This window comes from Scardinius erythrophthalmus (assembly GCF_964197995.2).
Source record: "Scardinius erythrophthalmus genome assembly, chromosome: 18".
NCBI classification, from domain to species: Eukaryota; Metazoa; Chordata; class Actinopteri; order Cypriniformes; family Leuciscidae; genus Scardinius; species Scardinius erythrophthalmus.
In genome coordinates this window covers 11462010-11485540 of record NC_138238.1, presented here as the reverse complement: position 1 = coordinate 11485540, position 23531 = coordinate 11462010, and the positions used below count along the sequence as shown (strand labels likewise).

The following is a 23531-nucleotide window of genomic DNA, read 5'->3' as shown; positions in this document are numbered from 1 at the left end:
AAAATGACTGAAGCAAGAGTCAACCAGGGTTAATAGTCCTGTCATGGAATCATAACTGGACCTGAAAGACTTGTATGGGCGTTTTACAGACTGACGTTTCCGTCAACCAACACTATCACCAGATCTAAACACTGAGGCCTTGAGTTAATGTTGTTGTCTCTCTCAATCACCCATGGCATTCTCCAGATTATTTCAGTGCTGTTGGCAATGAGAATTCTGCTTTTTTTTCCCTCCCAAAAACGTTGTGAAGAATGTCTTTAAAAAACAAAACATAAATTCCATTGATATTTGCATGTGTGTAATCATCTCAAGGATGCAAATGCTCTTTCGCTGCTGCTGGGAGCTGTTGTGATAAAGGCAGATGTGACAAAAAGCAGCTGTCTGATTGACTGCCTGTTAAATTCTAATGTTCTATTTGTTATTTACGCTTCTGTTAATCCTGCGTATGGACTCGGGCTCTGATTCGTAATGTGCTTTCTGGTTAAATATTAGCTTATTGCGTCGTAATGGGCGCTGCAGCTTCTCTGGGGGATTCTTGTGAGTGGAAATGAACATTTTGATAGGGTTCAGTGTTTGCTGAGAGATTACGAGGATCACATTCACCAGCACAAAGCATATATTTTATTTGTAATTGCTGAGAACATTAAGCCAAGGAAATGGAGCGTGGTGGTAATACTGGTTTCAGACAGCCAAACACTCCAGTGAATGGAGCACATGGTTATCAGGTGTATGCGTGTGGACCATTACTGAAATAGTAACACTTTACATTAAGGCTAATGAATTAAGGACACTCAGTACGGGTACAAATTGTAATCACTGAATACAGATTACCTTGAAAATTGTAGTTAGTAACCTTACTTTTAGCCTTTTCTAGTTTATCAGATAGATTTGAATAGGATAATATTTTACTATAGTGATATAAAAATGCAAAGATAATTTTCTTTTTGAAAATTTGTCATCAACAACGTGAAGTACATTAAATATTACATTACATCAGGGTTTCCCAAACTGGGGTTTGTGAAGGAACTGCAGGGGTTTCTTAAGTTGATGAAAAGGTAACCATAAAAATGTAAAATTGTAATATAAAAACAATCAACATAAAAGAAAAAAGATTAAATATTTGTTTATTTGTTATGCTTGTGACAAAAAACTGCGTGAGTGTACTCATGAAATCATGATTGAGTATTTTAAAACTTACAATTATATCATTTTTTGGAACCGGATTATGTTTTCCAGATTACATATAATCAGTTACTACACTACATCTATTACAAAAAAAGTTAATTATAAATAAATAATGTCCTTTTGAACTTTCTATTAATCAAATAATCCTGCAAAAATGTTACAAAAAAGTTTTTAACATTGATAAGAAATGTTTTTTTTTGTATTATGAACCAAAAATATAGTTTTACAGCATTTGATGTATTAAATGTATAATTTTCTATTGTTAAATGAATGTATACTGAACAAATGAATTAACGATAAACAGTAGCATATTTATAAATATATATAAAAAAATATATATATATATATGCTCAATGTTAGTTCATGACTCCTAATGCTTTATGTTAATAAATCAAACCTTATACGAAAGTGTCACTGAAAAAAAGTGTAACATGTACCATGAAACATTGTCATTTGTCATTCATAATGAATGCATTGGTCCTTAAGTGTAGTGAAGTGGATATGAAAACGCTGAACACAAAATGCTGGGAAAATAAACTTTATTAGACCACTGCATCCAATTAATCTGTTAAAGTGCAGAATTTGGCGGTTGTAAAAAAAGAGCTACCCTCAGAAGGGAGGGTATATAGAATATTATATTAAATAATTTATGGGCAGGAACTGCCACAGGAAAAGCAAGCAAAAACAGAAACAGAACAATTTTAGTGGCCATTTCTAAACAGAGTCTAGAAGAATCACGTGGTCTGATTCACGCTCACACTCTCCAAGTGCATGATCTGCAAGCACATGATCTATGATGTATCAGCCAGCTTTATGAATACATTGCAGTTCCATTGTTAATGCTTAACAGCACTGAGAGGCTATCATTTCAGAAAACATTAATATGTAGATGTAAATGCCTCATGATTCCATTTAGCAAAAGACTGAACACTGAAAGTGTATTGCTCTTCGTGAAGGCACTTAAGCCTGGTAAACAATAATAAATAATGGCAATAAAAATAGGATTAAGTCTGACTGCCATTTACAAAACTTCCTTACAGTATCATATGGCTAAGAAAAATAAAAACAGTGTGGGAAAAAAGGTAGTAAGAATAATATTATCAGCCAACCCAACCATGAAGGGCTGTCGGAGCAGCTGACAGGCTACATTTTTACACTGCATAATTTCGAATATTATTGTGTGAGAGCATGTGACTGAGTGAATGAAGATGGCTGATAATGATATCAGGCTATTTAACAAAGGCATTACACAAGCTTAATCATGTGAAACACCCCTAGCAGAACCACAAAATATATTGCTGATGAGAGCTAGGCACTTTGTATAATATTTGTCAAGATGTAACAGTCAGATCCTGACTCTGCAATTAGCACTTGCGATCCATCATTAGCGTGATGACAAGCCTGTGTGAGGTCGGATTACTACAGTATGTGTTAGCCACAGGAAGTGATAAGAATGTTAATGGGATATTCACCTAAAAATCATTCACTCACCCTCATGTTGTTCTGTCTTTCTTTTGCGGCACACCAAAGAAGAACAGAAAGTGGAAAAACAGTTTTAGTCCATAATATGAATGTCAATGGGGTCCAAAACAACCCCATTGGACCCCATTGACTTTCAATGTGTAGGCATTTAAAAAAAATGTTTGTTTTTTTTTTATTAAAAAAATTGTCGTGTTCCACAGGAGGAGCACATAAAGTCATGCAGGTTTAGAATGGCATGAGGGTGACTAAATGACAAGATTTTCATTTTTGGTTGAATTATCACTTTAAATATGCCCAAAGAACCATGTACATGCCTGTTTTAAAAGGCATGCTTGAGCGTCACAGCAACAGAACCTTCCTGGGATGTGGAACCGATCAGAAGAGGTTGTCTAAAGGACACTGCCTTCATCATACAAGCCCCACCCTTAGAAAGGCAGTAGTAGACCCAGGCGTCGAGTCTCAGCATTGGGTCTGGGGATGTGGGGGTCGCTGGGATGGATGAGACAATCGAAATGGGTTCAGAGAGATCACCGATGCTCCCCGTCACAGCTCGCCCTTCCAGTAACCACTCATTACCTGCCGAGGAAAACAACATTTAACGTTTGACACTTCTGGCTGATGTTTGTTTGAAAGGCATTGGCTCCTGAAGTATCATGTGTTTGGGTGTCAACACCTGCCAAGGCAATGAATATTTCATCAAATATATAATCTCCCTCTTGATAGGGACTTTCATATATGTGGTCAAAGGAAATGCCTTTAGTTAATGGTTCTGCACTGCAGCGTGTACCAGGTGTGTGTCACTGGCCTTGAATCAAGGGCAGGCCACTAAGACAAGTGCCAGATAGAATTAGGACAGTGTCCAATCAAATGATCCCCAGTGAGAGCTAAAACAGGAGAGGACGCAAGCAAAGACCCACAGAACAATATCGGCCACCTGGAGGTGCACATAAGTATCACATACATTGTATATTGTATGTTAATTTTCATTAAAAATATAAAATGGTGTTTAGCAGTGTTAGGCTAATTGTTTTGTGTGTTATATGTAAATACACGTGTGAATTGAATTCTTGTTTTCTTGGAAAAATATTATCATTATAACTCATTATAACTGGGATCACTGGTGATCCCAGATTATTTTAGTTCAAAATATGTTTGAGCTTATATCTCAATATTAATAACAGTCTGGTTAATTTTGAGTCTTGAACTATAAACTCTCAAAGGTTGGCTTTCTAAATGTATGTGTGTTATGTTTCTATTCAGAATTACTTATGAGCAGTAACCTTTTTATTTTGGGCATTTCATGTATGCAGCACTTGCCAAAATTGGGGGTGATGAGGAAGGGGTTAAATGCAAATGAGCTGCTGCTCCCAGGACAGGGGGCGGAGTTTCAAGAGCATGCATGGACATGCACTGAAAATTTCAAATACTTTTAGCCTTTTATGTTGAAACCGGATTCAGACAATGATGGAGAGACTCAAGAAGAAGTGACTGACAACATGTAGATTGCAACAGGATATTTCTGAAGGGTTAGTTGATGAATTTATGTAGCTTATGTGTAGTTATCTTCTAGTCATTGATTAGCATATTCTGTCATGATAATCTATAAATCGCATTCCCGGGGGCGGGATTTATGTAAATGTTAGGGTTTGTGATGTCACTAATCTCGTGTAGTCCCTACCTGCCGTTTTGTTGTAGTCCTTAAAAAGCAATTTCTGTCAAGGAAAATATCTCCCTTTAATATATTAATAAAATTTTAAAATGTAATTTTTTCCTGTGATGGGAAAGCTGACTTTACTCCAGTCTTCAGTGTCACATGATTTTTTCAGAAATCAGTCTAATATGCTGATTTGGTGCTCAAGAAACATTTCTCATTATTATCAATGTTGCTTAATATTTTTGCGAAAACCGTGATACATTATTTTCAGGATTCTTTGTTCAAAAAGAAAGCAAATATTTGAAATAGAAATCGTTTGTATCGTTATAAATGTCTGTTTCTTTTGATCAATTTAATCAGTCATTTTTTTGTCACCCTTGATGGCACTTTCCCCAGTCTCCATTAATTTCTGACCCTGCTGATATAACTTATTTACATAATGATAATATTTTTCCAAGAAAACAAGAATTCAATTCACACGTGTATTTACATATAACACACAAAACAATTAGCCTAACACTGCTAACTAATACACACGCAAAGCCACCCACAAACAAGCACTCATGGTAATGTGGTGCATAATTACAGTCAATCAATCAAAGTCAGACAGAACTATTCCCATTTCTGAGAATTTTACGCCCACAGACAGTCAGGCTTTTTTTTGGGTCCTAATGGGTATCTTTGTTCTAATTATGCAGCGTCGCCCCCCGGGACTTTTCGTCACTTCAACTATGACCACTTTCGTAAACTAATTAGGTCCTTGTTTATTGGATGGTAAAACGTTCTGGTGCAGAGCTGAGACAAACAACCAGAGTGATGAGCAGAAGTCGTCCCTGGTGACTGAGCTGATTATCAATCACGGAAGATGTGCGTTCGGAAGGGATTGATGTTTTTGTGAAGAAGAACTGAGAGAAAAGACAAATGTTGCAGCAGACGGACAGAGTGAGGCAGAAATGATGATGCTAAAAAAAGAGAAAGAGAGAGATAGGAAGGGTAAGATAGAATGAAGGGATGACCGTGTGTTGGGATGCATAGAGGAATTGTTTATTTATCCTTGGATCGTCTCCCAGTACGACCAGCTGGTCCCTGAAGCCTGCTGAAAATGTGTGAACACAGCAATCCAGCAAACAAAACACTACACTTCACCCCACGGAGATGCCCCAGAGGAATAATATACAAGGTGTAAATAAATGCGTTTTACATAATATTCATTGCTAGGGATTGAAATTGATAGCTATTAAAGATGCTCTTTTTCGATAAATTTTATTTTGTACTAGAGCTTCACGATGTACCAAAAAAAAAAAAAAAGTGAAATGGGCTGCGATTTAATTAAATAAATACATGTGCTACCGGATTCAACATGAAGCATGTTATTTACACCCGTGTAGTTTATGATAAAGTCTCAGTCTCAGAACGGCTTAGTTCATTTACTGTGAATCAAGCTATTCTGAGACACTGTGAGCTACACACATGCAAATGAACATTCAGTGCTTTTACTCTGAGGGTACAAGTCAGTGATGTACTAAAATCAGAAAAGTTGTTCCTTTGTACAGACGACAGCGCTGTCAAAATGATTCCCATTCACATGGATCTGCAAAACGGTTAAAAACGCTGTATTATGCTGTCAGACTAGTAGTTGTCAGTGTCACTTTGTAAAGAAACAATACGCACCTATTGTAACGATTATGTTCTTTCTGTCTGCACCTGTTCTTGTTAGTCCTAATTAGTTTAATCCTTCCTTCACCTTGTGTATTTATACTCCCTGTTCTGTTCAGTCCCTTGTCGGTTCTCATTAATGTTAGTTGTGGGTGTGTCTGTCCTGCTTGAACTAATCAAGTAAAGTTTGTGTTTACCCTGATCTTCGTCTCGTGCCTTCAACTACCACCACAGCGTTACACCTATAGACTAAACACACAATATGCATGCGCATGACGTCACCGTTTTAAAAAACTTGCACTTTGAAACCTGTTTTCAACAGTTTGTCTTTTTAGGCCCCCAAAACTCCATTGTCATGTAAATGAATGGCCAAAACGCGTAATTTTTTTCTCATTTTTAGTTAAAAATGGGGTCGTGTAAGGGGGGAGTGTACCTGTTTATTTGCAAAATAAAGGCTTAATGGTAAACTATTTGAAAATGAAGATGTGATTATATTTATTATTTAAATATATTTAATAATAGTCACAATAAAATCATAATAATAAATAAAAAATTTGGTTACACTGAATTATTCAAAAACAGTGTGAATGTGGCCTATGATTTTTTTTAATGATTTTTTTTTTATTACGATTTCACTTTTCTAACTTTAGTTTGTGCGTAATTTTGCTGTTTGAGCATAAACAACATCTGAAAAGTTACGACGCTCAACGTTCAAAGCAAAGGGAGATATTTTCTTGCTTTTTAAGGACTACAACAAACGGCTGGTAGGGACTGCACGAGATTCCTCCCGGGTTAGTGACATCACAAACCCTAAAATTTATATAAACCCAACCCCTTGGATTCGGGAACACGATTTATTGATTATCAAGACAGAATATGCTAATCAATGACTGGAAGATAACTACACATAAGCTACATTAAATTCATCAGCTAACCATTCAGAAATGTTGTCTACATGTTGTCACTTCTTCTTGAGTCTCCCCATCTTTGTCCGAATCCGGTTTGAACATAAAAGGCTAAAAGTTTTTGAAATTTTCAGTGCGTGCCTGTGTGAGGTAATCGGAGCTGCTAACACAAGCTCTTGAAGCTCTGCCCTCAGCAGCTCATTTGCATATAAAGGTACAGACACAAAAACGGTGCGTTTTTGCTCATCACAGAGATTTATTTTACATCTTGTGAAAAGGGCATTATACCACCCCTTTAACTGTATGGTTTGAGTTGATTCTTGTAAATAGTAAACCCAAGTATGAATGAATACACAATTTTTTGGGAAGTTGTTCCCAAATTGTTCAGTGCTAAGAGGTTATTGCACAAAAATCCTCTATTTTTGGGGGGTCAAATTTGGTCAAAACAGAGCTATTTAAGTCACCTGGTGAAACATATTGCAGAAAAACTAAATATAATTTTTTCCAATATCATGCAGGCCTATTTTGTACCTTCTGCAGAAAGGCTCCAGAAACTAGGGGCTTCTTCGGTCAGCTTAGTCCCAGTCGGTAGCGCCAATTTCAGCAAAAGAGTGACTGACTGTCCTGAAGAAACTGTGATTGATGGCATGGTAAGAACTGGGGCTGATTTGGGAAGCTTGGGCAGCTTTTTGACAGCAGGCGTGTTGCTGGTAGCAGTTGTGAGGATAGAATCAACTTCTAGTTTCCCTACAATGGGAAACTGGTGCAAAAAGTTAGAGAAAACAATAAGAAAATTATTAAGAAGGACAACTGTCAAATGACAACCCACATATGGATACTCACCAAAGAGACCGTTTTGGTCTCCAGGTCAAGGACTTTGATGTGATGGTTGTTGGTGTCTGCCACATACAGCAGTTTTCCTCCCTCACCCACACATAGGCCTCCGGGTTCGTTGAAGCTGGACTCCAGAAAGCCTGGGCCAATCCCGTTCCCAGCCTCCCCTGTGCCTGCCAGCAATCTGCACTGCTTAGTCTTTGGATCCACCTCTTTGATCTGCAACAGAGAAGCTCTTTGACCATTGGTAGTTTAACTAGGTGTTTGCCCATTTAAAAACTTGCAACATTTTATGACAATATGTATTGTACAACATGTTCTGCAAGTTGCTTTACTAACTGTTTTTTAAAGAGTGGCATGATTCCCAAATAAAAAGTGGAAGAAGAGAGAAAATAAATAAATAAATAAATAAAACAGGGATGATGCACAAAATAATTCCCTTTTTTGTCAAATGGTTTTTCATTCGTCTTTCATTAAAACCTTGACACGTAGTTTGATATTTTATTTAATCCAATAACATTCATTTTTAAAATGCTGCTTAAGTGCTGCTTAAATATATATTGGGGCCACTGCACTACAGTTTAATTCATTTATGCAAATAAATCCTGAATAATTAAAGGGTAAGTTTACCCAAAAATGAAAATTGTGTTGCATGCCCTTATATCGTTCCAAACCCGTAAGACTTTTGTTCATCTTCAGAACACAAATGAAGATTTTTTATGAAATCTGAGAGCTGAAATTTATGAAATCAATGGAATCCCTCCATTTACTGTCTATGCAACTACCACTTTCAAGCCCCAGAAAGGTAGTAAAGACATCATAAAAGTAATCCATGTGACCCTGGTGGTTTAACCTCAAATTTATGAAGCGACACAAGTGCTTTGTTTGCACAAAAACCCCCCATAATTTACCACTTTATTTACAAAATATTACGCTCCAGGGTGAATGACATGATGGTGAGTAATTAATGACAGAATTTTCAGTTACCTATAAATTAATTAAGTATTAAAATATCACCTAGGCCTACAATATTGTTAAATAGAAATCACACACACACACACACACGTTTGTGTGTCCGGTGCAAAGACTGACCTTGTGATTGTAAGAATCTGCGACATAGAGGAGGTTGCTGTCCTCATTCCAGGACACTCCTAATGGATGTTGCAGTTTTGCATCTATGCCCTTCCCATCAACGTCCCCAAATGCAAACAGGTTCTGCTCAACATAAAGAAAACAAGATCATAAAGGGCCATGCGTGATGTCTTGACTGCTTACCCATGAGAACAACGTTACGCTTTGATGCAAAGTTGTGAGAATGTATAAATGATCCTTTTCTGTTTATTTACTCAATCACAGCGCTGTGGTGGTCTAATGTACAAAGTAAATCACTGAACATCACAAGGGGGGAAAAAAGCTCATTAATCCAGTGACCAAATATGGTGAAACCCAATCCGTTCTCATTCTCTGACTGACTCAAAGGAAATCTAGCAGATCTGAAAAATGTCTCGACTGCTCCGAGAAACGGAGAAAAATAGTTTCTCATTCAAATCGCCTAGGGTTCATTAAGTGATAAAAATTGCTCCACGACTTTATTTATTAAACGTCTCCCTGCATTACAGCCAGCGTTGGGATCTTGCAGTGCCAAACAAACTTGTTCAAAAAACTGCTTTATGCATGCAAATGTGACTTGCAATCAACTGTGATAATTTATGACCCCATAAAAATTCAACTCTCTCCATATGGTGTGATTTTCCTAAAGTGAACTGGATAAAAACACCCTCCTTCCCTTATAAAGCATGTGTGGGGAAGACAAATTGCTCAGAAGGGTTGAGAAATGATCTGATACAGATCAGAAGAAATAAAGGTCTGCTTGACCAAAGATCTGAGTCCTCCCAAAAAAACAGAAGTGCAACACGTTTAACTTCTTTCTTTGTATCTGATTGTTTTAGAAGTCATTGCATTAACCCGGCAGCTTTTGCATTGTTCCACAAAACAAAAATTATGTATAAAGAAGTTCTAACTTGTAAATAGATAAGAGATTTAAAACTTTAGAATAAAAAAGGTTTATACCGGTAAGCTTAAATCTACATGTAAACAACCTGTTTAAAATGACAACCAAAAATGTATACAGGTTCTACTAGTTCTTAAACTAAAATGATTAAAAATAGCTGATGTTAATTGAAATAAACCTGAAATAAAATGTAAATATTAGATGAAAAACGTTAAAGTACTAAAGTTACTAAAGTTAAAACTGAAATATAAAACAAATCACAGCAAAAACTAATAAAATTGACAAAAGTATATAACAAAATTATTGAAACCTTAACTAAAATTAAAACAAAAACCGAAAATATAAAAATAAAAGTTAATTTAAATGATTAATTAACATTATAATACTTTATAAACAATACTACAAAAACCATTTATATCTATTATACTAGATTAGGGCTGCACGTTTTCAAGTTTTTCATTAACCGTTAACCGAGGCCCTTAGCGGTTAATACTCGGTTAACCACAGTGTGCGCGCCGCAACCCCGAGATAGGCGTAATTTGCGGGTGGGAATGTCCCCAGCACCACTATTTTCTAAGGTCGATATTGTCCCCACCACTTTTGAAACATCTCGCGGGATGAATAACGTTACCAATACAAATAAAAAAACACATCTCCAGTTAACTAGCAGAGCATTCATTTCGTTCGTTTTTTTTTAGGCGATCTAGCGCTGAAATATTTTGTTTTTTAAGTGATCAAAGTGCTCGTTGCCGCTGCGATCGAGAAGGGTCTTGTAAAACGTGCTGAGGTAATATTAATTCGTGGCCACGAAACAATTCACCTGAATATTCACCAATTCACACACACACACGAAAAAAAAAAAGTAATAAAAAGATGTACGAGAATAGTCGGCCTTCACTGAAGAGCTATTTTCACTAGTGAGAAAAACAGTTTAATAATTATTAATTCGTGGCCACGAAATAATTCACCTGAATATTCACCAATTCCCAAAAAATAGGTCTTTAGCATTCACTAATTAATAATATCAAAGTCTGTTTTTTGGCCACGTTGTAATTCGTTTAATCAAAATGAGGGAGGGAATTAGTTCAACGTGTCCACGATTTATTAAAACGAGGGAACAAATAAGTCGTCGTAACAACTAATTATTAAGATCAGCGGACAGGGCTCATAAGAACAAGCAGTGAGAGAGCCCAGGCCGCGCGCGCGCGCACTCTCACCGCCCTCAAACAACACGAGCGCTGTATTGCTCTCTCTCCCTCGCGCATATCAACACAATAGTAAAAGGTCGGAAGACCGATTGTGTTTTATTGATTAGTAGTTTGTTCATATAAAGTGTTTGATTAGCAAGTACATGTTTAGGAAATGCATAATACAAAATGTATGGGTTAATGTAACGGTAAACGCATGCGCGGGTAACTGCTGGGGTAAAGCTGTGGCTCTGCAGACAGATATTGTGCTGCGATCAGTAGCGCGGATACTATGTTTGTTTCTGGCTCGCGCACAGCCTTCACTCTCGGACGCGCGCTTTCTTTCTTTCTTTTGCTTCATATTAGAAAACTGGTCTAGCGGTCTCTGGTGGTGCAAAAATGTATTACAACTAAATTAACCGAGCAAAATGTTTCACTCGGTTACGCAATTTTTAACGGTTAATCGGTTAACCGGTTAACCATGGACACCCCTATACTAGATGTCATTTAGCATTAATATTAAAATCACTTGAATCTATTAAAGTCCCCCTGTGGTGAAAATCAAGCTTTTAATGTTGTTTATATGTCTATGTGGTGTTTTTAATATGCTTTAAGACAAACCATGTGCAAATTCACCATTGCTGAGTATTTTCTCCTTAAAACTGCAGTGAACTAGCCTAGAAATCTAGACGCACCCTAGTGGCTGCAAAATGTATTTTGCAGCCAGGGCAGTCTAGCAACTCTCCGTTGACTTTCGAGCTGCAAAAACCTAAATTGGGTCAGGCCAATCACATCGCGTATAGAGTAGGCGGGGCGGGCTTAACATAATGACGACAGAGTTGTGACGGTTCCCTGCTACTTGAAAACAAAGAATGATGGCTGCTGCTGGCGAACATCTTTCGAATCGGCTTTGGCCGCGACTCTGGAGGACTTGGAGTTAAGTTTTTCTTTGAGAAAAGAGCAAAGAATGGCACTTAAGTCATTCTTAAAAAAGGAAGATGTGTTCGTAGTTTTTCCGGTCAGATTCAAAAGTTGAATCTATCAACTAACGTTAGCTCCGCTGTTGGGAAAACGCTCTGGGGTGCGTTTCCCGAAAGCATCGTTGGCCAACTATGTCGTTCCGTTCCGTCGTTACTAATAGAGTTCAATGGACATTGCGATGAACTTGCGACCATAGTTGGCCAACGATGCTTTCGGGAAACGCACCCCTGGTTGGTTGAAGCACTGTCCTATTGCGTGCAGAGGGAATTTGAAAGACAGCCGTTTATCCCGGCCCTCGGATTGAGCCGTGTCTATGGAGAGTTGCCAGACCTAACATCTTGATGTAGGTCTGGCTTGCCAGGCTAGCAGTGAACAAAAGACAGTCTCAAAAACGCGGTTTGAAATCGCTTGCGTTTCTGACGTCACAAACTATCTTGTAACCAATCACGTCAACGATTGGATCTCTGAGCTGGTGTAAGTAAGTGGAGGCGGGGCTAATTTGCATATTCATAGAACCGTATATACTAAATAAGGCAAGGGAGTTACATTCAATCTATTTTAAAGGCATGAATACCTTTTTTTTCAAGGAAAAAAAAACATTTAAATTTGGTGCATAAATCATAAAAAGGATGAGAAACACTAATCTTTAACATGTTAGAGCAGGGATGTCCAATCCTGCTCCTGGAGGGCCACTGTCCTGCAGAGTTTAGCTCCAACCCCAATTAAACTCACCTGAACAAGATAATCAAGGTCTTACTAGGCATTCTAGAAACTTCCAGGTAGGTGTGTTGAGGCAGGCTAGAGCTAAAATCTGCAGGACACTGGCCCTCCAGGACTGAGTTTGGACACCCCTGTCTTAGAGAGTTGACCTGGAAACATGGCAGGTAGGGCTTACCATAGGGTCTCTCTCTCCCCCCACCACATGTTTGACTGCTCCGTCCTTCAGCGAAAGGCTACGAATAGTGCTGCTCTCACTGTCTGCGATGAAGAGACATTTCCAGGGGTCTGTTGGGGCAAGAGCCAGGCCTGACGGCTGGGCCAGTCCCGCTTTATGAGGGTACGAGTTATTTCTGTTCTCCTCATTCCCACTGCCCGCAAAGCGCACACATGTTCCTTTTTTGCTGTCGCTGGAAAAGGCATTAGATAAAGATGGATAAGTCTGATTAAATGGAACAGTTACGTAGCTCTTAATTTGGCTGACTCTAAAAGAAAAGCCGGAATTGTGATAAAATGGACAAAATATCCACAATTAGGAGTTAATAGCATGTAAGAGCAAAAACAAATGTTGCCAAAAAGTCTTAAACAAAATCATTATATTTAATAAAGTAGTTTCCCCCCACACATGTTCTTTATCAGAGATATTAAAGCTGTTATCAGTTCTCACGACGACTCTAAAAACGTCAAGGGAAATGTTACACTAGCGAACAGAACACAAAGTTAAGGGTTCACTTTGTATCAGGACGATCAGAACGATTTCCGCCAACAGCGAACTGTGTGGCTGCCCAGAAAATGACATCACTTGGGCAGTCCCGTGGCCTCTTTACATGAATGTTGCCTTGTCTGTACAGAACTGACATGAGGAGTACACAGGGAGAAGAGCTCACCTCCCTTTGGGAAGCTTCCCGTCCTCCAGGAAGAGAGCCCAGATCTGATGCGTTCCTGCCATGGCTATCCACAATATATCACCACCTGCATAAACACAAACACACGGTATCAAAGAGTAAACATCTTACGTTTTCTACAATATATTGATGTTGATTATCTTGCTAAACATAACAGAACAAATTCTTAGTCAAGTGTGTATGAAACAAGGGTAAACAAGATTTCAATCTCAAACACGCACAAACTTCTTATTCACATTTGATCCCTTTGGGCTACATGAAGATCACTTTATTAGATCTCATCAATGAGTGCGTATATTTATATAAAATAATATATAATTTTTTATTTTTTATTGCAATATTACAAATAATATATAACAAATATTTGTTGTTTATTTTTAGTTATGTTAAAAGTAAATAAATAAACTATACAATTACTAATAATAAATTAATTAATAATCATACAAATAAAAAGGTAACATTTTGTCCAACATGTGTGCCTCATTTTACTGACCTTTTGTGGAAAAAGAACAAAATGTGACCCTATTTTTGTATCTTATTCATGGAAAAAAAAGTGGAAAAAGACAAAGTACCGAAATGATTTAAAGCACTGGAAATAGAAAGGCACAGACTGACCTGTACCGATAAATCGACATTTGAAATCAGTTTAAGAATTGTGTGTAGGGGCACTAATACTCGAGAGCATTGCAATGCATTTTCGTTTAGAGGAATCAGAAATGAAGGGCTCTGTACTTGTGTCTAACAATAGACCTCTAATGGTACTGCGCTTATCAGGGACAATTTCTTTGCTGGGCTGGAGCCTAACTACACGCATTCATGAAAGAGTTGAGCCAGAGGGAAAGAAACAGTGAGGGAAAGAGAAATTGAGAAGGTTTGACATGGAGAGGAAGGGACCAGAACTCTCCTCCTCATGCTGGATTTTCAAAGGGATCGGAGATGGATAGAAACAGTAAAAACAGAGAATGAGCCAAAGTGGATCAAATCTGATAAAAGACAAAGACGTGCTGCAGGATTTCAACATTACAATTAAACTTCAAGGAGGAAAACAGGCAAATGCAAACCAGACTTATTTAGCTAGATGGTTAAGGAAACAATATGAAGTGGCAAATATAAAATATTACAGTAGGTATTGGTTTGTACTATATGAACAAATGCTTCAGATGATCTCATTCTACTTGAGCTTCCAATAATTTATTATTCCAATGATTAAATAAATGTATATATGTGTAGATGTATACATGTGTGGGTGTACGTAGAAATAAATAAATAACTTTAAAAATATTATAATGCTAACCAAGGCTACATTTATTTGAGCAAAAATATAGTAAAAACAGTAGAATTGTGAAATATTATTACAATTGAAAAGAACTGTTTTCTATTTAAATATATTTTAAAATGTAATTTAATCCTGTGAGATATATATATATATATATATATAGGGGGATGGAGTGAATATCATGTTGTTATCCTACTCTTGCACCAAAACATCTGTAAGTCTTCGAACACATCTGACCTGAGGGGACATTGGTTACACATGATTTGGCACTGCAAGGACGATCAGCTGTTCCTCCGGTCTCCCTGTAGCTATCTTTACTTCATGGACTAGTAGTTTTTTTTACACTGAGAGTCATGTTATCTTTGTTAGTTTTATGCCAAACAGAGTAATATCATCTTCTGGTTTGTTTAGGAAAAATGTTATACATCCTAACCCTTGTCCCTGCCAGTGTCAGTTTCTGACCATAGCCATCGCTGATGTGTAAATGTAGGCGACCATATATTAATTTGATCAACATTCTGGCGTCAATGATCTGGAACGAGGAGCACTTGCAGCTTAGTTATTAAATGGTCTTTTGGACTGGAGGAAGCTTTTATTCAAAAGAGGAAAAATGATTTTCTGACCACTTTAAATCAAACATTTAAATTGATTGCTGCATTAAATTACATAGGAAAAAAAGAAAAAGGAAAGGAAAAGTGATAGGCACAGGATACAGCGATATTGTGTTTTTTCAGTAGAAGAACCTGCAAGAAAATAGCCGATTGTTCAGGGAACGGACCTAATGCACACCGGGGACTCAATGAATGTGCTCCTAACACACACACTGACTAAATCAGGCACACAACACACAGACCACTTTAAACGTCTCTTGGTCATCTAATGCTAATCACATCCATTTCTTCAGCAGTTTAATGGAACGATATGACTGAATAATGCACAGTGATTGAATAATGGCTTCAGTGTAAGGTAATGTTTCAGAAGCAGGTAAAATTAAATTGTCTAGACCTGTGGGACATCTTGCTCTGCATAAAGATATTACTGCAAAACAAAAAGAGGCAATCTGTGACGAAACAGTTTGTTAGAGGCACCATTTATTGAAACCACAGCCACATGAGTGCTTTCTGATCATATCTTTTTCTTTTTCTTTGGTGTTGTGGTTTAACTCAGGCAACACCACGACATTCAGCTCTGTGTCTCTGGTTAGCAACTGACAGACCACACAATTTACTTCAGGGCTGCTGCCAAACAACAAGAGGCCATTTTAGCAGAACAAAGATCTTTTTGCACCCCTCACCATACACACTTGTGAAAATCAAAGGCGAGCGTGGTATCTACAAAGCGAAGACTTCTGAGAACAACCTGATTAAAGAATCCAAGATCTACCAGACAGATAGAGAGAAGATGTGAAGAATATGTGAGAGGGAGAAAAAGGGACGTATAAAATGCTCCCGGCAGAATAATAAAACGCAGATTCACAAGATATTAAATTTTATGAGCAAGGTAAGGAAAAAAAAAGGACAAAGTGACCCTTATTCTAAAGGAAGGAGCAGAGTATACTGGAAGAGGATGGCCATTAAAAGTACCTGTGTTGCCAAGGGTAACATCCCAGGGAGAGCTGATTGGCTGTTGTGGTCCCAGTGCTCCGCCTTCTTTATCTGTGCCTTGCACGCCAGTGCCGGCTAAGGTTGAGACTTTTCCTTCTGAAAGGTTGATCTGGAGAAGAAGAAGAAGAAAAAAAGAAGTCAAATTCTATTGAGAACAGACACAAGCACTATCATGGTACATTTTTTTCCAAGCACCAATCAGTGTGAATTTGGGTTGGAGATGCCAGCAGAACTAGCTTGACCTGATTCCACTGATTTACCTTTCTAACAAGGTGGTTCTCCGTGTCAGCCACGTAGACCGTGTCTCCCTTTATGAACACCCCTTGTGGGGAGCTGAACTGTGCCTCGGACAAATTTCCATCTCGTCTCCCACTTGAGGGACCTAAAAAAAGGCAAAGATAAACCAGTCTAAAAGTAGACTAAAATAGCCTCAAAACATTCACTAAGGAGAAAAATAGCAGTCTTTCTATACTTAAAAATAGGGCTGCCATTGCCAACTGCCCCATACATTATGGAACCATCAAATATGTAAGGCAATAGAATTGCGTTTCACATTAAATGAATACAGGATTCAATTTCCACATTATTTTAGAGAATGTCCTTTTTCCAGCAAAGACATTTTGCTTTAATATGTATCATTAAAAAGATTATGCATGGGACTGTTTATTAATTAAGAAATAAAATCACGTAAAAATGTAACCCCACTAATTACATTACTGCTACTAAATCAAATACTATTTTTATTAATCAAAAGACACTATGTATGTATTAATGTATGTAATGTATTCATATATTATACACTTTCATGTTTTTGAAAGAAGTAATATAATTTAAAATGTCATTTATTCCTGTGATCAGTGTCACATGATCCTCCAAAAGAATTTTTGCAACAATTTAAGTCTTTATCATCACTTTTTGAGCAATTTAATGCATCCTTGCTGAATTTGGTAACTCAGCTCAAAAAGTGTGTATTACCAGGTCTTACCCCCTACAGAGTGCAGCACCTGCCCAGTATTGGAGACCACCAAAACCCTGTGGTGTCCCGTGTCGGCAATAGCCAACCGCTTGCTACTGGGGTCCATGGCTATTTTCCCAGGGAAAGAGAGGATGGAGGGAGGTAGGGAGTCTCTATAAAGTCTGATTCCCACACCGTGGTCCTTGAGCAGCCCTTGTTCTCTGTAGTGCTTGAGGGCAGCAGCAGTGAAAAGGAAGAGCCGTTCTCGATGACCTTCACCCACCAGTAAGAAAAGCAGGTTTCCCCTGGGTCCCAGCAGCACCAGTGTGGGCCAGCAGGACACCTCCAGCTCCTGCCATAGACGAGCATCGCTGTCATTCACTACGGGATGGGTGATGTCATATCTCAACACCGCACTGCGTATGTTCTGTAGAATTTTCTCATTGGGGAATTTAGCCGAGTGCACACCTACGACAACCAGACCGTCTGCAGAGATGGAAAAGAAGAGAAATGCAATATACAGTATTTGTAGAGGGTTTGATGCTGAATAGCAGCAGCTCACATTTAGAAAAATCAAAATCAAAATGGACAATTCTTATCTTATTATGGAATATTGTAGTGTTTATAATAAATAATGTATGCGTGCACTTCATTATTTTTTTAATATACATGTCCCCTCATAATCTTTAATCAAAATAACTTCCCCTCCCACTTGCAGCAACAGCTCTCTGTGATGATGTGTTTAATGAAACGAGGGCGAGACAACCTGTCACTCACATGAGATCACAGTAATAGCAAACCACAACGATCCAATCAACTCACAATGGACAAAATCAAGTCCTATCCTAAATATTTTCTTGTTCGAAAAGCCATTTCACTCAAATATAGGTCACAATAGAGAAGAAAAGACTTGTGAGTTGTGACACAAGTGATCCTGACTGAATATTAAAAACAATACAAATTCAGACCGCTTTATCAGATAGCACTTGATACTCTCTTTAATGGAGATGAAAAAAAGACGTTTTTTTTCCTACCAAAACCTGCTGTACTTAGAAGACTTTTTATTAAAATGCCCTGAGGTACATTTAGGTTTCAAAGTTATTCTAAAAGGTCCTTTTTAGAGAACATTTATGAAATAATAACTGTTTAATCTGTTTAATCTATCTGTCTGGCCCTAAATCAAAAGGAAACTGTCTTTAATTTAATTATTTAAATGTATTTTTTGCCTGATTGGTTTTTGTAGACACTTTTTTTTTTGATCATTCAAAGAAAATCTATTCAGGTTACACAAAGCTGTTCATTCTTATGTCATCAAACAATGCGTGGAAGCATGTTGCGTTGGTGTATGCTTCTGACACGTTTTATTCGAGTCCTTGAAAACTGAAAATCTCAAAGAACCATCTTTTGTCTGAGTGTCAGCCCTCGACTATTTTCAACAGTACTAAACTTCACTCTTTGTGAGTCACAGTTCCTTCCTTTTAAAAACGTTCAATAAAAGAACAACAAAAGTCTATCAGGAACAAAATTGTCTGTTAAGGGGAGATGAAAATGGGATTTTACTTCATATAAAAGACCTCAATGTACTAAACATACTGCAACAATCACATTGTAAAACTCCCTCACATCCACTCTCCCGAAGGTAACTAAGCAGAAAATGAAATAATATCATATTAACAAAAAAAAACATAAAATTGGCAACATAATTTGGGAGGGGCTTTGTTATGCAAAGTGATATGCAAAGAGGTTAGCCAGTCATAACATAGGTAATTTACATATAGAAGCTATGGTAAAGTAGCAAAAACTTGCAGTTCAACATTGTGTCCTCACGGGGTACGTTCCAACGACAAGTAATTTGTTATACAGTTATGATGAGTGTGTTTTTGGACCAATGGGATTCACAGTGGGTGAGGCTACCCAACACAATGCTGCAAAAAGAAAAACTAAGCAACTGACAATGTCATATCACTCATTGCTTATCAAGGTCGCAAGATAAATGACAAAATGGAAAAGCTTTGATTGCTTGACGCTTTATGCCGTGTCTGGTTAGGACCCTAAAGGCCCATTCACATAAAGGATGGTAACTATAACAATAACTATAACTATACATTTTAAATAATCATTCTAATTCTACAAGAATAGGGGTCCACACAACTGCTAAAACAATAACAACACAGAGGAACGATATATTTGAATTCACTTTAAGATTTGACAGCCAATCAGAATCCACCTGACATTAAAACGCTAGAGCATTTAAAATGACAGATGACATTACTGAAGCGTGCACTTATAATAAACAGAATGTTATTGTGTGTTGTGGATGCTAATGTAGTTTTCGTTATAATGGTCTTTATAGTTATTTTTCTTGGTGTGAATGGGCCTAATTCACCCAAAAATGAAAATTCTGTCATCATTTACTAACCTTATGTCATTCTAAACCAAATAAAACTTTGACTGGAAATCCTAGATTTAATCTGTTCATCATTTAAATAGATCATAGCTCTTCACAAGACTTGGATTAAACTGCTTGATTCATGTTATGATGCCTTTGTGACCTTTTTAGATCTTGTAGAACTTTTAAATACTTGGTTATCTAAACTTTCATTGGAGGGACAGAACCGCTCAGATTTCATAAAAAAAAAAGATGAACCAAAGATTTATGGGTTTTAAATCATGTTTTTACAACATGAGGGTGAGTAACTGATGACAATTTTTATTTATGGGTGAGCCAAACCTTTAAAAGGTCAAACCTTTAAAGGTCAAAACCTTTGGTGGAAGAAACCTTGACTAGTTATAAGTGGACTTTAGAAAATGAAATGCAACAAAAAAAGTGAAGAAAATGTAGGCCCCTTTAAAGAAATGAGAGTATAAAAATCCCAGAGGTACACATCCTAACATGGGCTACTGCATGCAGACGTTAAAACCAATCAAGGAAAACTCGGGGGTCTAGATTGAGAGCTCATGCAGCCCCCAGGCATCCCATTATAACCAATGCATTACATTTCTCTGTTTGTTCCAGTCTCCTGCACTGCGCTATAGTCTGCGATCAATCCGCTTACTTTGTCTAATTTAACAAAAATGTCAGCGGAACTTCTCCGTCTTGTCACTGGAAGTGACATTCCTCCATTCTGTGTCCCTGGGCTATGCAACGCCACCATTTAAGATTGAAGCAGATGGATGGTGGTTTTTAAATTCCAGTTCAGCCGTCCATTAGAAGATTAAAATTCATAGGCTCAGCATCAGAGACGGGAAGCAGACGCACGGGGGACGAATGTCCCATTTCAGTATGCTTTTAGCCTTCTTCCCCTCTGCCTATAGATGCATTTGAAATATACCAAGCTTAGTCAAAATGTGATCAATGTTTTTCTGTAGTTTTCTTCATGAAAACTATGTCCCCTCAGGGAAGAAAATGGATTGTATAACCAGCACTTCAACTTATGATAAGTATGAGAGTGAGATATGGGTGTAAACTATGGAAAATATGCAGGCCTCAACAACAAGGATTTCTCGGTTTCGGTGTGAGTGAGTTCAGTTCCGACTGTTGTTTGCTCCATCAAACCAGTGTTGTGTTGTCATTATGACTTACAATTGTTGATAATGCATGTATTTTTAGGTCTTGAGAACATTAGACATTATGTCCACACGCACGCACGCACACACACACACATTGCTGCCTGTCTGCAGTTTGCTCAAGACCATGTGGACAACCCAGAGGGCTATTGGAAAAAGTTTTACGGACAGATGAGACAACAATAGAACTTTTTAGTTTAAATAAGCGTTATGTTTGGAGAAAGAAAAACACTGCATTCCAGTATAAGAACCTTATCCCCTCTGTTAAACATGGTGGTGGTAGTAGTTTTATGGCTTGGGCCTGTTTTGCTGCATCTGGGCCAGGACGAATTGCCATCATTGCTAAAACAATGAATTCTGAAATATGTCAGCGAATTCTAAAGGAAAATATCAGGACATATGTCTGTGAACAGAAGCTCAATAGAAAGTGGGTCATGCAGCAAGAAAACGACCCCAGCCACACAAGTCGCTCTACCAAAGAATGGTTAAAGAAGAACCAACTTAATGTTTTTGAATGGCCAAGTCAAAGTCCAGACCTTAATTAAACTGAGATGTTGTGAAAGGACCTGAAGCAAGCAGTTCATGTGAGGAAAACCACCAACATCCCAGAATGTGGAAGCTGTTCTGTACTGAGGAATGGGCTAAAAGACTGATCAGCAGTTACCAGAAACATTTAGTTGTAGTTATTGCTGCACAAGGTGGTCACACCAGATACTGAAAGCAAGAGTTCACATGCTTTTGCCACTGACATTCTCAATAAATAAATGAGTAATAAATATATTTTTTCTAATCTGTTTGATTGGGTTCTCTGTCTACGTTTAGGACTTGAGTGAAATAAAACAATAAATATTTTTTTTTTTGTAAATGAAAAATATAAATATATTCTCCTGACGCATATAAAATATGTTGCTGAAAATAAAATGCATTTTTGTGATGGTGCCTTTGAAAATACTGGCAGGGCAAGAACAAATCTGAACTGATTTATTGATAACCTCCCAGAACCAACAGTACAATATGTGACTTGAATGACAGGAGTAAAAACAAAGGCTCTGCGTAATAATAAAAGGCCACTGCTCTGTGATATAATCAGCAATAAACCCTAATAATTAATGAGACTCTGGGAGGAGGGGTAGGGAGGCATGTTCTGCTTCTGTAACAGAACAGCGGTAACAGAATGTACCAAAAGAAGTGCCAAGATGAGGTATGTGTGAGATATGCCAGTGAGTGGGCTGACGGCTGCCTGGCCAGTTGCCCCGGATGATCCCACAGAAGTGGCTACCGATGGGCTACTGACAGCTGGAGCTGATAGCACTGGACGCAGAGCTGCTATAATAAGCCACAGGCCAGTATGATGGTGTATCTATGTGAAACTCCCTGCCCTCGACCTGGTCTCTGGATATTTTAAGTCTCATATCCGATACAGTTAAGAGATAATGGGAATGTGTTGCTGCCGGACCAGAAGAAAATAGTTATCAAGCTCAAAAGGCTCTGACTTCTATCCCAGTGAACCCTAGGCACAATCTACTATGGGATATGTGTAAGGTCCAAAGTAAAACAGCTAAGAAACATTTATCTTGATTGGCTATTGACTGCGGCTTCATACTGTTAGATGTTTTTTGTTTACCTAATGATGTAATATACAGCATAATGACCATTGGAGTCAGGATAGAAGTCATATTTAATTTAACTTTCATTGGTCAACAAACAGACTCCATCACAAACATCCTCGTTTACATTCATGCCAAAATTAAGCCCCTATGCCTAACAGCTCTGTGTATATACCTTCTATGGAGTAACTCTGCTCCAAATGGTGTAGATCAGGAAGTAGGTGCATGCAGTTTATGCAACAGTAGGTGAAGAAGTCAAGCACCACCACTTTGCCTGACAGTTCCTTCCTGAGTGACAGCGGCCTATCGGTGTTCAACCATTCCAGTCCTGCAGAATAACAATGGAATGGTTAGAGATTTTAAAAATTGTGAGTTTTAGATTCAGTGGTCCTAACTATATAATATATTATATACATAAACTAGGACTGTCAACATAATTATATTTTTAAAAAAAAAAGTCATAATAAGACCTCTTTGGAAACGTACTGAGGAGCCCTAGTAACAAACCAATTGATGATCACTAATCTCGGATCTCTACCAGATATGCTACAGCTTTACCACTCATTGTTGATTCAATACAATATTACACAGCAGTAAACAGCAATTTGTAATTGGCTTGTCATGTTTCATGATGCAGGTCATTTAACTAACACCACAAATCGATCTATGACTGGGCTGAAGTTTTAAATCCACTCCCATAAGATACGTTACAAACACCGGTACTGTAAATACACTCATCACCACTGAGTTCATTTACACTCTTACCATCTTCAAAATCCGGTATAATTAAATCTTCCTTCTCGTCTATTTTGTGCAAATACTGATGTACGAGATTTTCCTTCTCTTGTTGAGTTGTCGAGTCCTCTAAGGCACAATCTAGTTGGCTCTGAATGTTGAAAATATCTGTCAGCTTACTGTAAGACGCCATGACTCCCACAACAATAACATACCAGAGTTTATGCTCGGCATTTTCGACAAACATTTCTCAACCATATCCGTGAAAAA

At 37.8% G+C, this 23531-nt stretch overlaps 1 protein-coding gene across 1 annotated transcript; it reads right to left on the bottom strand.

The window, feature by feature from the left end:
• Positions 1-1708: 1708 nt before the first annotated feature.
• Positions 1709-23525, bottom strand: nhlrc2 (NHL repeat containing 2). The gene is made up of 11 exons (XM_081392290.1): positions 23292-23525; positions 22702-22854; positions 17383-17838; positions 16658-16779; positions 16377-16506; positions 13500-13584; positions 12791-13022; positions 8809-8931; positions 7726-7935; positions 7414-7642; positions 1709-3243 (listed from the first exon to the last, which is right to left on the bottom strand). Exons 1-11 carry the CDS (start codon positions 23506-23508, stop codon positions 2987-2989), a joined length of 2214 nt encoding a protein of 737 aa, XP_081248416.1. The 5' UTR covers positions 23509-23525; the 3' UTR covers positions 1709-2986.
• Between the last annotated feature and the right edge of the window lie 6 nt (positions 23526-23531).